Raw genomic sequence first — 17266 nt, 5'->3', positions numbered from 1 at the left:
AAAGGGTCCCAAGAGCAGGCAAAAGAGTCAGAGACACCCTCGCTCCCACTGTTAGGAGTCCTACAAAAACATCACCCTAACCACCATAACATAACATGCAGAGGGCCTAGTACAGACCCACACAGGCCCTGCGATTGTCGCTTCAGTCTCTGTGAGCTCCTACGAGCCCTGCTTAGTTGATTCTGCTAGCCATGTTCTCCTGACATCCTCAACCCCTCTGGCTCCGACAATTCTTCTTCCCCGTCTTTAGCAGGCTTTCCCAAGCTCTGAGGGAAAGGACCCAATGGAAATCTTCCATTTGGTCTCTCTCTGTGCCTAATGTTATACTAGAGTCCATCTCTCTCTCTCTCTCTCTCTCTCTCTCTCTCTCTCTCTCTCTCTCTTCTCTCTTTCTCTCTCTCTCTCTTTTTACACTAGTAGGTAACTTTATTACAATTTTATATACCAATTTTTTGGTTGTTTTTTTTTTCCAAGACAGGGTTTCTCTGTTTGGCTTTGACTGTCCTAGAATCACTTTGTAGACCAGGCTTGCCTCGAACTCACAGTGATCCACCTGCCTCTGCCTCCAGAGTGCTGGGATTAAAGGCATGCAACAGCAGCCTGGCTGCAATATATTTTAAATGGCAATAAAGTTACCCTGTCTTTTTCCTTTTGAAATATGAGTGCCTCTACTTAAATATCTTTCCTTGTTTTGTTTTCTTTTGTTTTGTTTTTAGAGACAGGGTTCTCTGTGTAGCCTTGGCTGTCCTGAAACCAGGCTGGCCTTGAACTCAGAGATCTACCTGCCTCTGCCTCCTGAGTGCTAGGATTAAAGGTGTGTGCCACTGTTTCCCGCTTCGGTCACTACTTTTAATGTAACTTTTTGTGAAAGGCTATTGGTGGTTAGATATACAATGACAGTTTATCTGAAAATATACTTACCTCATTCATGGAAGAAAATCTGTCTTTGTGTGTGAGTTGGGCTGTGGGTGTGCACCTAGCAGCCGGAGTGTTAGTCCTCACCTTCTTCTGCCTTGTTTGAGGCTGACTTTCCTATTGTTCTCTGCTGTGCACACCAATGTGGCCAAACCACTTATCTGGGGATTCTCCTGTCTCTGCTTCTCATCATGCCATAGAAGGGACCAAACCCAGGTCTGCATGCACAAAGAGTACTTTACCCACTGAGCCATCTTCTTGGTCTCGGCACTTGTAATTTTAACTCTTTTCTTCTCTCCATTAATTTATTTATTTGCTTTATATCCAGATCTCCCTCCCCCAGCCCCCCACCCTCACATTCTCCCTTCTCCTTTTCCTCAGGGAAGAGAGAGGTCCCCGCCCCCGTGGGTTCCAACCCACTCTGGCACATTAAATTGCTGTAAGACTAGACACATCCTACTGAGGCCAGACAAGGCAGCCCAGTTATGGGAAGTGGATCGTAGCCATAAAGTACAGGATAACAATCCACAAACCCAAAGAACCTAAGTTACAAAGAGAGCCCAAGGAAGGATGCTTGAATCTCACTCAGAAGGGGAAATAAGTTAGGCTTTGGAGGGAGGGAGAGAACTCCATAGGAGAGGGGATGCAGTGGGGAGCAAGAGTGAGGATTAGGAATAGGGAGAGCAGAGGAGAGAGAGGGCTGAGCGAGAGAAGGGAAATTAGAGGTGGGAGACATCTCTGGGACATGCCAGAGACCTGGCATAGGGGAGACCTCAGCTATGGGGCATCACCCTAGCTGAGGCTCCTAGCAGCGAGGAATACAGAGCCAGAAATGGCTACCTCCTGTAGCCAGGCAGGACTTCCAGGGGAGGGATAAGGACATCAAGCTACCCACAAAACCTTCGACCCAAAATTTTTTCTGCTAACAAGATGTTCAGGCTCAAAGATGAAGCAAAGATTGAGGGAATGGACAGCCAAAGACCAGGCCCTACTTGAGACCCATCCCATGGGAGAGAACAACCCCTGACACTATTAATCTTGCTCTGTTATGCTTGCAGACAGGAACCTAGCATAACACCTCTGAGAGGCTTTACCCAGCAGCTGATGGAAACAGATGCAGAGACCCACAGCCAAACATTAGACAGAGCTTGGGGGGGGGGGGTCCTATGGAAGAGTTGAGGGGAACAATTGAGGGACCCGGAGGGGTCAAGGACTCCACAAGAAGACCTACAGAAGTTAAGTAACCTGGGCCCCTTGGGGCTTCAGAGACTGTAGCAGATGGGCAGCTTGGTCTTCATGTGGGCATCCTGACGACAGGAGCAGGCGTGAGGTGGGGGTGGGGCGGACTCTCTGACTGATGCCTGTAATTTCACCTCTTAACCCTTAGGTACTTTCCTGGCTTAGCTCTATGCCTCTTCCTGCAGTTTTTGTGCGAAGTGGGTAGAGGTGGGTTTCTTTGCTCCAGTCCTGCGTGGAATTTTAGGATGTGAACACCATTTGTTCCCACCAGACATCTTGTCAAGGATCCACGCCTCCATCACTTCCTTCTCTTACACCTCTAGTCGGTCACAGGTTAGACTTCCTCAGTCTCTTCTCCGTGAGTTTCCTACTTGCTTCTATGTCTCCTTCACCTTTCTATCACTCTGGGGTTCCTTTGCACAATTCCTCCTAGTCAATTTTCCACGCCAGTACTTGTCTTGTTATGTCTGATCCGTTGTTGAAGTTGTGTCTGGCATTTATGAAGTATCCATTTGTTTAAGCAATGTTTGTGTGTTCAGTTTGGCTGTGCTGTTCCAGGTGGAAGGTTCTCCTCTGTTGTTTTTCAAGTGCACTAGCACATTTGATAGTGTTTTCCACACTATGTATTGTCAAGCTTGACATTTATTCTAGAAATAGCAGCTTCCCATCATCTTTATACCACGGGGGTTTTTTTTTTCTTTTTCTTTTCTTTTTGGTTCTTCTTCAAGACAGGGATTCTCTGTGTAGCCTTGGCTGTCCTGGACTTGCTTTATATACCAGGCTGGCCTTGAACTCACAAACAGCTGCCTGCCTCTGCTGGGGTTAAAGGCATGTGCCACCATGCCCGGCTATACTACAGGTTTTAAACAGACTGCTTAACATTCACAAAATACCCTCCTAAGCACATCTATAACATAGTTTCAGTGCTTATAATCCAAAACAATATATGTGATTAGGGCATCATTTCAAAGACAGTCCTCACTAAAGCTTGGACACTGGAGACTGTGGCTACATTTCATAAAAGGAAACATAAGACTCTGGAACCTATTTATAAGCAAGGACATTTCCTGCCAGTTTATCTCCTTGACACACACGGAAAAGGAGCGGCATGCAACAGAATACAGGGATAAATCTGATCACAATCCCATGGAACTTCAGAGGCTGCAGCTTTACCAGACAGAATATTCTGTGTTGTTCCTCTTCGTTACCCAGCATCTTCTCACCAAGCATTTTCAGAGGGATCTAGTGTGTTCTCATCAAAACAGATGAACAAGATCTCCCTCTGAGAGACTATCCACAGCTGCATGCACACAGAGACCCACCTGCGAGCAGCGTGGAGATTTAAGTGCTGCCCTTAGGGTCCATGCAAAAATGGGGCTGAGGGTGTTCACCCCACTCTCTCTCCTCAGAGTCAACGGCAACCTGATGAAGTGCAGAAGGCCAACACTGCATGTTCCTGCAGGGAGGGAAACAGGAAGAGCGTCTTCACAAGGAAGGCGAATGTTTACAAACGCACTCAAAGGCGACAGAAGGAAGGAAGGGTTCTGACGACTCTTCTGTGTGCAGCAACCAAAGCTACAAAGACCTCTGAAACGGTTCAGTGAGAAAAGCACTAGAAAGCAATATTCCATTATAGTCTTCCAAGCTCAGGAACTAAGTAAACAATAAAAACAAGAGTGCTGCAATGAAAAAAGCTAAGGGACAGGGTGGGGGTAATTTAAATTAAAAGGGGCTAGGGGGATGGTTCCAGCAGTACAAGCACAAGGACATGAGTTTGACTCCCAGAAGCTGCACTTCACAAGCCCCAGGTTTGGTAGCACGTGCTCTGAATCTCAGCATTTTGTGATTAGAGACAGACAGATCCACAGGGCTGACCACCGGCTAGCCTGGCCTACCTGGTAAGGCCCAGGCCAGTGAGAGACCCTGCCTCAAAAGGGAGGGGGTGGTCTGGAGAGATGGTTCAGTGGTTAAGGGAACCCAGGTACCATCCTGGCACCCACATGGTAGCTCACAACCATCTGTAACCCCAGTTCCAGGGGGTCTGATAGCTCGGAGGGCACTGTATACATGTGGCACATATACATACATTCAGGCAAGCACATAAATAAGAAGAACCCCCAATTTTGTTTTTTAAAGATCATGAGTATTACCTGAGAAACCACGCCTGAGGTTGCTGTCTGGCTTCAGCAACACCCACGCCAAATGAAAGGAAACAGGAGGAAAATGTAACAAAGTAAAACAATGTATACGTAATTGAGATTTTAAGAGAGAAAAAGAAGTTTAAAAAAAAAAAGCCAATAATGGCTCCAGCTACAGTCATTTGTCACCAAGCCCGATGATCTGAATTTGATCCCCGGGATCCATATGGTAGAAGGAGAGAACAGACTCCTGAATGTTGTCCTCTGACCTTCACATGAGTGCTATGCACACGCATGTTCTCCTCTGACCTTCACATGAGTGCTATGCACACGCATGTTCTCCTCTGACCTTCACGTGTATGCTATGCACACGCATGTTCTCCTCTGACCTTCACATGAGTGCTATGCACACGCATGTTCTCCTCTGACCTTCACGTGTATGCTATGCACACGCATGTTCTCCTCTGACCTTCACGTGTATGCTATGCGCACGCATGTTCTCCTCTGACCTTCACATGTATGCTATGCACGTGCATGCCCCTACACCTATCACACACACACTAAATAAGTAAATAAATATATAAATAATCTCAAGTACGTTATTTCTCTTACACAAATAATTAAATGTCTGAAAATATACAATGGTGTCTTAGAGGACTCTTTCCCAGTGGTGAACACTGTGAGCTGTTCTAGGGTATCTAGACCTAGAAGCCTACATGATACTAACTTAAGGCCCATTCCCACCTTTTCTGCTCTACAAAAACTTTTCCGTCTTTCTTTTCAGTTAACAACGTTTTATCAGTCAACAAAGTACGACTTAGTAGATGATTACTACAAGTTACAGTAAGTATGACTTTTAAATATGTTATTGTGGGTTTCTTTTTTATGCATGTGTTTTTCTTCTATTTAAATGAACTCATATGCTTTTAAACATCCAAATTTCAAAAATCCTTTCTATGACTAGATATAGGGGAAATGAGTGTTTAGCCTTTAAAAGTGTAGACACCTCTAGTGACTCACTAAGAAGTGATCTGAAGGCTCTTCTTCACACTGCTGCAGATGCCAAGATTACGGCATCTTAGCTTGCATTGTAACTGTAGCAAAACACCCAAAGCAGCTAAGTTCAAAGAAAAAAAAGTGTTAGTTTGAAGTTTTGAGTTCACACCTGAGAGACCCCATCTCTTGATGGTGCTACCCTGGGGACCACACCAAACCAAAACAGACCTCCTCCTCCTCCTCCTCTTCTTCCTCCTCCTCCTCCTCCTCCTCCTCATTCCTGGTTTTTCAAGACAGAGTTTCTCTGGGTAGCTTTGGCTGTCCTGGACTCTCTTTGTAGACCAGGCTGACCTCAAACTCACAAGAGATCCACCTGCCTCTGCCTCCTTAGTGCTGGGATTACAGGCGTGCGCCACCATGGCTAGCCACTACTTCTTAATTCAGTAGTTCCCATACATGTTTTGTTGTTAATTCCCAACTCTACATACTGTCCTTAATCAAAAGGAAGAACTCTTCATATGAGAGAAAGTCTTTAACTGTGAATAGAAAGATGAAATATCCACATATCAGAGCCTATGTATCTCCAGTGGGTGAAGACAAACACCACCCAAGGGATAAATCAAAAACTTCCAAGTGCTGATGAGCACTGCTAATAAAATAGGGGCTGAGGAGGCAGCTCAGTCAGTGCAGTACCTGACACATATGCATAAAGGCATGAGTTCGGATCTCCAGCACCCACTTAAAATCTAGGTATGGTGGCACATGTCTGTAACTGCAGTGCTGGGGGCAGGGAGACACAGGATGATCTTTGGAGCTCAAAGTCCATTCAGTGAGGTCCTGGTTCACTAAGAGACCTTGTCTCAAAATAAGGTGGACAGCAATCAAGAATGACATCTGATGTCAACCCCTGGCCCCCACTAAAACATACATGTGTACACGTACAAGTAAACACTTATGTGTATGCACACATACACATGCATGTGCACACCTGCAAGTACACACACACACACACACACACACACACACACACACACACACGGAAGAAAGAAAAGACAAGATGGCAGAACAGTGACCAGGAAGAACTAGGAGGAAATGTTCTTTATAATACACAGTAGTCAGGAAAGGTTCTGTTACCTCTTCCTGTTCACCCTCTGGCTCTTCTCTCTGGCTTTGTGGGATGGCTAATCCAGTTGTCAATTTGATAAGATCTAGATTCATCTGGGAAATGGTCTCTGAGCATGCCTGTGGGGATTAGATTAATTGAGGTGGAAAGACCCTGACCATTGTGAATGGGACCATTCCCTGGTGTGCTGGCTGGTTTTAAGTCAACCTGACACAAGCTAAAGTCATCCGAAAAAAGGGGACCACAATTAAGAAAATGTCCCCATAAAGTCCAGCCATGGGGCATTTTCTGAATTAGTGATGTGGGAGAGAGTCCAGCCCATTATGGATGGTGCCATCCCTTAGCTGGGCCCTGGGTTCTATAGGAAAGCAGACTAGGCAAACCATGAGGAACAAGCCAATAAGCAGCACCACCACCCCCCGCCCCATGGCCTCTGCATCAGCTCCCTCTTTGGGCTTCCGGGCCTGTTTGAGTTCCTGTCCTGACTTCCTTCAATGATGAACAGAGATGCGGAAGTGTGAGCCCAATAAACCCTCTCCTCCCCAAGTTGCTTTGGCCATGCTGTTTCATTGTGGCAGTAATAACCCTGACCAAGGCACCTGGGCTGCCAACAGGGAACGGTCACCAAGCCTAAGCATCCAGCCTCTCTGCTCCCTGACTGTAGCTGTGACCATCCGCTGTTTCAACCCCTTGCCTGCCTTGACCTCCTCATCAAGATGGACTGCACCTATGAACTGTGAACTCAACCCCTTCTTCCTTTGAGTTGCTTTTAGTCAGGCCACTTTATCATAGCAACAGAGAAGTAACTAACACACCTGGCCAAGGCATAGGTTCCATTGGATGTTTTTGGCTTTGTGGATGCTTACTGAAAACTATATTGTAGACTACACATAAAATTATCTAAGATATTTTCTTTTCCTTAGTCGTTCCCCTCCACCCATGCACTTAATCTTTTTTTTTTCCTCCTTTATTAATTTATTCTTGTTACATCTCAATGGTTATCCCATCCCTTGTATCCTCCCATTCTTCCCTCCCTCCCAATTTCCCCTTATTCCCCTCCCCTATGACTGTTCCTGAGGGGGATTACCTCCCCCTGTATATGTTCATAGGGTATCAAGTCTCTTCTTGGTAACCTGCTGTCCTTCCTCTGAGTGCCACCAGGTCTCCCCGTCCAGGGGACATGCTCAAAGGTGAGGCACCAGAGTATGTGAGAAAGTCATATCCCACTCTCCACTCTACTGTGGGGAGTGTTCTGTCCATTGGCTAGATCTGGGTAGGGGCTTAAGGTTTACCGCCTGTATTGTCCTTGGCTGGCATGCACTTAATCTTAATCAGGAAGTGCAGTGTCTGAATCAAGCCTTCAGCTGCTCTGTTTTCTGTCGTTTCTGAAACCTCTGTTTTGCCCAAACACAAAACTATCTGTGTACACTTGGTAACTAAGAGAGGCATTGCGTCTTGACCTTTCCATGAGTTCAAATCAAATCAGTCTATGTAGCTTAATGTGGTTAGGCGGTGAATTGCTCGCCAGTGGGATAGAAGCTGCAAGAGCCAAAGGAACAACACACTCAGTGAGGCATCAGGTGCAGAACCCCGGGATTCGGAGGTTGAGCCTATTTATTTGTAAAGAGAGTGACATACGACATACGCCTAAGATGCCAACAGATGCTCACTTCCGTCTCTTGCTGTGCCAACCGTCCAGTCAATGCATGGGATGCAAAGAAGGGGGTGGGGGAGGGGGAGGGGGAGAGTCCAGGAGCTGACACAGGATGTGACCACAGTGAAAAGCTGCCTTCATGGAAGTAGCCATCCTTCAGGCCTCTTCGACTCCTCAAGGGTCAACCCCATTATGTAATGGGACCGCACCTTTGCTCTACATGAAGACAGATTCCTGTCACCTCTTCCCATGATTCTACAATAACCTGTGTGGATTGTTTTCCCTAGACAAGAGAACATGGGTCTCCTGCTTGTTGATTTCCGACCTAGTGAATTTTCAAAAACATGTCCATTGGCCAAAAAGGTAGGTGACATGGGTTAAAAATCAAAAATGTTTCTTCAGAACTACATAGTCAGGGTCTGAGAGACAGATCAGTGGATAAAGCCCTTGTCACCCAGGCTTTAGGACTAGAGTTTGGGGTCCTCAGAGCTCAAATACATGCTGGGCACCATATGGCACATGCTACATACATATGGCATCCCACTCGCAAGTCCAGCGCTTGGAAGGTGGAGCTCGGGGCTCCCTGGAGTAAGCTGACTGGATAGACTAACTTCAATTGTCAGTGATCTCTGAGTTCAATAGAGAAACCCACCTCAAAGAGTAAGGGGAGCCGGGCGTGGTGGCGCACGCCTTTGATCCCAGCACTCGGAAGGCAGAGGCAGGTGAATCACTGTGAGTTCGAGGCCAGCCTGGTCTACAAAGCATGTCTAGGACAGCCAAGGCTACACAGAGAAACCCTGTCTCGAAAAAAAAAAAAATCAAAGAGTAAGGGGAGCAATTGAGGATGACTCCTGAAACCAACATAAGGTCTCCACACATATATGTGTACCCATACACACATGGGTGCACACACAAGCCCACCACACACATATATGCACACTAAAAAAGAAAGTATAGTTAGTAAACTAATACATATTATCTTATTATGGTCCTCTGCCCTCCTCGGGGAAGATAGCCATCTTTTGTTTTGGAAGCAGAGGGTACAAGTTCTGCCTTCTATGAGTTTCTCGTCTAAAGTGAGATTATGTAAATATATGCAAAAAGGTAACGTTATCAGTTCTTGAAAGTTTGAATATAACCTGATAAAGAAAAGTTGAAATTAATGGGAACAAATGCAACTGGGTAGGGTTTGTCAAAGGAGTCTGCCAGACACACCCACATTGATCATGCATTTTTATTCACCCAAAGGGACTTCATTTTGTTTTGTTTCCCCCACCCCACCCCTACTCCCTGAGAAAAGGTTACTATACCCCATTGTACTTCTGATTTTCAGTCTGTACATTTGGTATAGGGAGTTATAAAATGCCCTCCCTAGAGGGAAACAGGCCCAGTGTAAGACAACATGGTGTACACAGTTACCAATTAGCTTGGCAGAAAGAGCAAGCAGCTTTGATTGTTGATGTGTCCCGGCCCACGGGACAAACCCAATCAGGGTTCACCTGAAAGAGGGAGTGAGGATTGAAAGTAGGGTACAGAGACGTGAGAAATAAGGAGTCAAGTCTAGGAATTTCTGATCAAGACTCACTTTAAGGCCAACTAGTAAGAATATAGAGAGAGCAAGGTCAATAGGATCTATCCTAATCTCAGTCACCCTAGCCCCCAGGCAAGAATATAATAGCCTGAGTCATTCCCTGTAGAACTTGCTAGTTCTCTGGGTAACTCCCTATAAGAACTTCCTATTTCTCTGAGTAATTCCCTGTAAGAACTTCCTTGATCCTCTGGGTGGTTCCAAGTTGGGACTTCCCTACTTCTTTCAAAGGTAAATAGTCCAAAGATAGCCTAGAACACAAGACCTCATGAGGCAAGGGTCAACAACTCGAAGGTCACAGCATGCAGCCTAAGCATGGGATTTCTGACATGGCAGAATTTAGCACAGCTCCCCACATCTGCCCCTTCTTAAAATAAAATTATGAATAGCAAAAAAATATATATATATCATGAATAGCCTGTCTTAGGTCGGTGAGTAGGCACTTATCTTTACCTGTCATTGGCAAATGAATTCCATAATTCATAGCCTGTCTTAGGTCCGATAAGGCTCAGACTCACTCTTACCCATCCCTGGCTTGCCTCCATATCAACACATGAAGAAGGGCAGTGTCTTAGAGCTCTGTGTCATGTGCTTGTGCTTGTATCAGCCACAATTGCTGAGACATGAGCTGTGTTAGAAAGGACAGAAGGCACAGGCTATAATCTTGAGCCCTGCCATCCCCACCAAGGACAATCCATGTTGTAGATTACTGTTAATTCTAAAGAGACTATATTGAATGAATCCTGCATCCTACTCACAAGGAGTCTAGAGAACTCTAGCGTGACATCGTAACTTGCTCAGTCATCTCAAATCACTAACCTCTAGCTAAGGCATAAACAATATTAGTTAAGCAATGGCAAGAATAATAGCAGACACAAGAACAAAAACAGAATAATAACTGAGGTTTTACCACTCAACAGCACACTACAAGTCCCTTTTCAGTTCTCCATCGTCCTTCAGATAAAACTGACCCGAATAAATTAGGGTGGAAAAGTACTGATGAAGCTTAAAATCTGAGCTCCTGGAAGGAAAATATTCAAGGAGTCTCTGCAAAGCACCATCTCCAAAGTTCAGTCAGGTCCATAAGGAGGATGCCTCATAGGTACCGGAACACTTGAGTTCTCCTTTCCTCCTCAAACACAGGGAAATCAGGCAGTGAGTGTTGTTGACATATGTGATCCCAAGAAGCAGGTTGAAGAAGAGAAAGATCAGGAATAAGTATCCAGTGAAGCTTGACCTCCGACCTCGGGATCATCAGCAAACTCATCCATGCCAGCATCCACTTGACACACAAGCCTCTCAGGCAGCCAGCGTGCAACATCATGTTCCTGTGAGAAAACACAAACAGAACCTCAACCCCATATTAATACAGAGTCGGGTCCTTTCCACTGTCCAGTTAAAGGATCCTTCCATTTCACTCTAGTGAAGGATGATTGAGTACTGCTGGGCCAAAATCGATCGGCTGCAGAATTTCCTTTGGCATCAAGCAGTAAAAAAAATTAAAATAAAGAGAACATGACTCAAAGCATTTTTAGGTGATTGGGGGTCAAGTTCCCCCTTCTTTACTTTTTGTAAAGAGGTTTTTATGGTAGGATGAGCTCATTCCACCACACCTGGTCCTTGAGGATTATAAGGAATATCTGTAACATGCTTTATGGAAAAAGAGTCACAAAAGTTTTGAGAAGCTTTGCTGTCATACCCTGAGCCATTATCTGTCTTGACAGCCTTATGCACACCAATGTGAGAAAGGGCAGACAGACAGTGAACAATTACATTTTTGGTGGCTTCTCCGCATTGGCGGGAAGCAATTAAATATCCAGAATATGTGTCTATAGACACATGAACGTATTTTAACTTTCCAAATTCAGGTATGTGAGTAACATCCACTTGCCAGAGTTGGTTAGGGACCAGTCCTCTGGGATTAACTCTGAGATGTGTTTCAGGAGGAAACTGAGGCCATGTGGAGCATGCCTTCACGATGGCTCGAGCTTGCTCTTTAGTAATCCTATGTCGAAGTCTTAGACTTTGGCTATTAATATGATGGAAATCATGAGCTTTTTGAGCCTTTTCTACATTTGTAAGGCATACCAAATTCTTGGTAGCTGCATCTGCTAACACATTACCTGCAGCCAAAGGTCCAGGTAAATCAGTGTGAGCTCTTAAATGTCCTATAAAAAAAAAAAACCAGGATGTTTTTCTCTTTAGAATAGCTGTCTGGATTTGAGAAAATAGTTCACTAGCCCGTGGTTGGGTTTGGATTTGTCCTGCAGTTTCTAGGCGAGGAACTGCCTCTGCTACGTAGCCACTATCTGAATATAAATCAAATGAACAAAAGGCATAATACTGGAAAACAGTAGCTACCACTTGCAACTCAGCAATTTGAGCAGACTTAGCAATAGTAGGAATAACATATGTCTGTCCTTCTATTACGTAACTAGCTCTTCCATTAGAAGACCCATCAGTAAAAATCAGCAAACCATCTCTCACAGGCTGAAACTGAATTATCTTAGGAAAAATAACTGGATGTTTATTTTAAAAGTGGAGAAGCCTGTTAGAGGGAAAATGGTTATCTATATCTCCATAAAATTGTGCACAAGCCAACGGCCAACCATCCGTGTTAGCAGACAGCCAATTTTTGCTGTTCCTTAGAATATGGCTGAATAATAAAATCAGGTTCTTTGCCAAAATACTTTCTTCTTGCAATCGACCTATATGTATCAATTTTGCAACAGCCAAATAATATGATACTATTACCTTACTGGGAGAAGGTGGCAAATGTTCCCATGTAATAGGAGCCCCTTGCCAGAACACCACAGTAAGTATAGTATGAGTGGCCAGGATAATATGCCCTAAAGGCTTATCATAATCTACACAGGTTATGAATCGATGGGAGATAGCCTCTTCAACTAACGCCAAGGCTTTCCTAGCTTCAGCTGTAAGCTCCCAGGGTGAGTTTGGAGAGGAATCTCCTTGTACGATTTTGAATAAGGGCCGCAAATCTCCAGTTGTTCATTTTAAATAAGGTCTAAGCCAATTTATATCACCAAGCAACTTTTGAAAAGCATTTAAAGTCTTTAAGTGATCCACTCTCAATGTGATACTTTGGTGTTTTATCTGAGAAGGGAAAAAGCTGGAATCCCAAATACGAATATGGACCAACCTTTTGGACTTTTTCAGGAGCTATTTGTAGACCATACTGAGATAATTGGGATCCCATAAGAGCATAACACGAAAGCACTTGCTGTCCATCCTTTCCAGCTGGGGAGGCAGAAGCAGTCCTGCCCCAACTGAAGAGAACCGGCTTCATTTAGGCTCTGAATCAGAACACTCCTAGCAGCTGTTCAGAAGGCCACGTGCCCAGCCAGCAGCTGTAGTCTCCTTAAAGAACCTGCTTCTAGAAGCATCCTCTCCATGCAGTTCCTCTTCCAGGTCCACCTGCATGACAACTCGTTTTGGGGATTTGGGGGGGGGGGCGGGGTTGTTGTTGTTGCTTTTTTTGTTTTTGTTCTTCGAGACGGGGTTTCTCTGTGTAGCCTTGGCTGTCCTAGACTCACTCTGTAGACCAGGCTGGCCTCGAACTCACAGAGATCGGCCTGCCTCTGCCTCCCTGAGTGCTGGGATTGCAGTTGTGCGCCACTGCGACCAGCAAAGAATTATTTATTTAATTATTTAGACAGTATTCTGCCCGCATGTGTGCTTGCACACCTAAAGAGAGCACCAGGTCTCACTGTAGATGGTTGTGAGCTGCCATGCGGTTGCTGGGAATACTGACCAGGATGAGAGCGGGGTATCACAGGCGAAGATATTCCTGTGATGGACACCATCTGTTCTGACCACGATGGAGTTGAGGAGTTCAGGCACCTTTTGTTGGGATGTGGACTGTTCAATAAACATAAAGGGCAAGGATATGCATCTGGATGTATTTTTCAGGAAAGAAAAAAAATGAATGATTGTAGGTAATAAGGGATGCAAGTCAACTTTGTCAGGAAAATAAACTATATCCCAAGTGCTTAGCAAATAAAACCCAAAACCTCCCCCTGTAGAATAAATAGGCCTCTGGAAAGAGGCTAACGAGGTAAGGGGGGAGAGAACAGGGCCCCTGGCCCTCTCAGAAACACCAGCAGTTCTGCGAAGTTGAAAGCTGTTATCTATTTTCTCTTTCTTAATCTGCTGCATTTTCAACCCTGGCTGTCTTCTTAAGATTTCTTTTAAGGCTGATGCAGTCATTATTTTAGTCCTACAGAAGCCATGTATAGTTGTTAGGCAATATATTTCTAGGCATTGATGGAGCCAGGTGTTGCCCAAGAGTAGGAATTCTGTATATCTGCCCTTCATTTCTGTGTGAAGTTTTTTCCTTTCTTTTCTTTCTTTATTTCTTCCTACCTTTCTTTCTTTCTTTCTCCATCTCCTTCTCCTTCCTTCTCTTCCTTCTCCTTTCTTCTTTCTTCTTCCTCTTCTTCTTTCTTTCTTCCTTTCTTCTTCCTCCTCCTCCTCCTTCTCCTCCTTTTCCAAGACAAGTTTTCTCTGTGTAGCCTTGGCTGTCCTGGGGTTGCCTCTTTGCCTCTGCTTCACTAAGTGCTGGGATTATAGGCACGAGCCATTGTGCCCGGCCCAAGAGTTCTTCTTAATGGCAGGGACTTGCTGAGGTTCGCCCTCTCTCAGCTTTAAATCCAATGCATCTGGCTACCAGATTTGAAAAGCAGAAACAAAATTTGAACATAGCCATCGTTCTACCGGGTCCTTCCTGGGAAAGCATTTGATCTCTTCAACAGCGGAGGAATTGGGGGGAAACACATTTACCAAATCAGGATGAGGCAAAAAGCAAGAGGATAAATTGAGTCTAAGAGTTTAGGGACAGGCTAAACAATGTAACAAGACCCTATATCCAAAAAACGGGTGGGAGGAACATGTATACATGAATATCTTACACATACATCACATCAGACTGTGTGTATGTATGTATGTATGGTATATGTACATATTTACATGTGTCTAGACTCATGTGTTTGTATGATCACAACTGTGGAAGCCCAAGGTGGACGCCAGGTGTCTTCCTCAATGCATTCCACCTTACATATTGAAGTGGGGTCTCTTGTGCAGTGGAGTTTTATTTGGTTCCTTTAATGTTGCCTTTTTCCAGGTGGAATGTCTGTTTGATGTCACAGTTGCTTTCTTACTGAATCCCAGAATTTCCCTCAGTAAGAAGGTTCTGTGTTAAAGGCCTCTCACAACAACAGGTGCGGTGGTGCACACCTGTACTCCCAGCTCTCAGGGAGGCAGAGACAGGCGGATCACTGTGAGTTTGAGGCCAGCCTGGTCTACAAAGTGAGTCCAGGACAGCAAAGACTACACAGAGAAACCCTGTCTTGAAAAACCAAAATAAATAAAAATAAAGGCCTCTCACAGCCCCACACATACTGGGCTGGCTGCTAAGCTACCATATCTACAGGTAGTTCATTTTCTTTAAACAAATAAACACAGACACTAAGAATGCGACAACACACAGCTGGCTGTAATCACAACACATGGAAGGCAACAGTCGGATACCACACATGTGAGGTTCAAGTGTTTAAAACAAACATCCTCCGGCCCTGGATGCAGCCTATCCATTGTTAACCTCTTACTCCTCTGAAGACAGACTAAAGGCTAAGTAAACCAGAGCTAGCAAAGCAAGAGAAACTGCTGCGTGCACAGCCACTCAATTTCCTGACGAACTGCCACTTGAGTTAAGCACACTGTAGATGCCTGCTGGCAGAGTCTACAGTGCAGGCTGAAAGCATGGTGTTGATGGGGCTGCAGGGAAGCAGGTAGAAGGGGCTCACCCCTAAGAGATCTCATTAGGGATGTGCAAGTATTCTTTTAAAAAAAAATCTGGCTCGCTCTTGGTGCCAAGCATTTCAGATAAGGGACATTCAGTCAGTATTTCCAATGTAAAAAAAAAAAAATGGTAACTATGTTTGGCTCTAATACTAGCTCAGATGCTGCTGAGCTCCCTTTGTAAAATTACCTCCTTTTTCAGGGGTTTGAAGTTGTCCTTGGCTGTGATGTAAACAAACACATTAGGGTCAAAGGGTAAGTACGTTGCTTCTATTTTGTTGGGTCTTAGTCTAAAACAAGAGGTGTTAGCTTTGGTTGATAACACTGACCTTCAACTGGAAATCCAAAGCTGACGGTTTGAATATTTTATTTTATTTTTTTATGTGTATGAGCAGTTTGCCTGCGTGTATATTTGTGCCAGATGCGTGCCTGGTGCCCTCCGAAGGCGTCGGGTCCCCTGGTTTGAAATTACTGTCAAATCACGCATTCCGTTTGAGTCACACTAGAAGGCAGCACTTCCTTCATTTCCGGTCTCCCTCATAATAAGCCAGACTCTTTGCTGCTACTCATCAGTCTGTGGCTCAGTCCCAGGAAACAAGAGAGAGAAGCCATTTCCCTTCTTTCTGTCGCACTTACGCCACTGTGACTGCTCCCTTGTCCGAGGATGTGGATACTTATTATAGAGAGCCCGTCCCCTCCCTAGTTATAGATTTTTATTATAACCTAAAAGAACCAACAATGGTTCCCTCAGAGCATCCCGAGGTGTGAATTTCCTCGGCCTTACACTGAGTCACACTGTTTGTGCCGCCCATTTGTAAAGCGGCTTCCTCACACACAGTGGCGAATCTGCACCAACGCACACAAGCTTGTTTGGCTGAGGTCAGGTGCGTAACGATTTATGAAGATAGAATATCTTATTTTCTCCATCTATGGTGACTGAATGAAAGTAGTCTGTGGTCTTTTAGAGTCTGCAGCACATATGTTCAGGCCCTCCTGGCTTTTAGAGTCTCCACTGAAAAGTCAGGTGTAATTCTAATAGGTCTGCCTTTATATGTTACTTGGCCTTTTCCCTTGTGCCTTTTAATATTCTTTTTGTTTAGTTGAGGGTTTTTTGTTTGTTTGTTTGTTAGGTTTTTCTGAGACAGGATTTCTCTGTGTGCCCCCTAGATGTCCTGGACTTGCTCTGTAGACCAGGCTGGCTTCAAACTCACAGAGATCCCCCTGCCTCTGCCTCCCAAGTGCTGGGATTAAAGGTGTGCGCCACCACACCCAGCCTTTAAAATTCTTTCTTTATTCTGTAGGTCTATTGCTTTGATTATTATGTGGCGAGAAATTTTTCTTTTCTGATCTAATCTAGTTGATGTTCTGTAAGCATTTTATAACTTTATAGGCATCTCCTTTGTTGTTGTTTTGTCTTGTTTTGTTTTGTTTTTTGGTGTTGATGTTGTTTTGTTTTTGTTGTTGGCTTTCTTGTTTGTTTGGCTGGTTGGTTTGGTTTTTCAAGACAGGGTTTCTCTGTGTATCCTTGGCTGTCCTGGACTCGCTTTGTAGACCAGACTGGTCTTGAATTCACAGAGATCTGCCTGCCTCTGCCTCCCGAGTGCTGCGATTACAGGCATGTGCCACAGGCTAGAAATCTCCTTTTAGGAAAATTTTCTTCTATGATTTTGTTGAAAATATTTCTGGGCATTTGATCTGGTATTATTCTCCTTTCTCTATTCCTATTACTTTTAGGATTTGCCTTTTCAAAGTGCCCCAAATTTTCTGAATGTTTTGTGTTAGGAATTTTTTAGATT

At 44.6% G+C, this 17266-nt stretch overlaps 1 protein-coding gene across 5 annotated transcripts in view; it reads left to right on the top strand.

Moving 5' to 3' along the window:
• Nucleotides 1-17266, top strand: part of CATSPERE (catsper channel auxiliary subunit epsilon) — a 101989-nt gene that overhangs the window by 53518 nt on the left and 31205 nt on the right. For all 5 annotated transcript variants that reach the window (XM_084791777.1, XM_084791780.1, XM_084791776.1 and 2 more), the window contains 3 exons: nucleotides 5077-5135; nucleotides 8353-8428; nucleotides 15673-15725. In XM_084791777.1, the coding sequence (XP_084647903.1) occupies nucleotides 5077-5135; nucleotides 8353-8428; nucleotides 15673-15725 (188 nt within the window). The remainder of the gene's footprint in view (nucleotides 1-5076; nucleotides 5136-8352; nucleotides 8429-15672; nucleotides 15726-17266) is intronic.

This window comes from Acomys minous, assembly GCF_964271855.1.
Source record: "Acomys minous genome assembly, chromosome: 1".
Classification (NCBI taxonomy): Eukaryota; Metazoa; Chordata; class Mammalia; order Rodentia; family Muridae; genus Acomys; species Acomys minous.
Note: the sequence above shows the minus strand (reverse complement) of the source record. Positions and strands in the feature narration are given on the sequence as shown.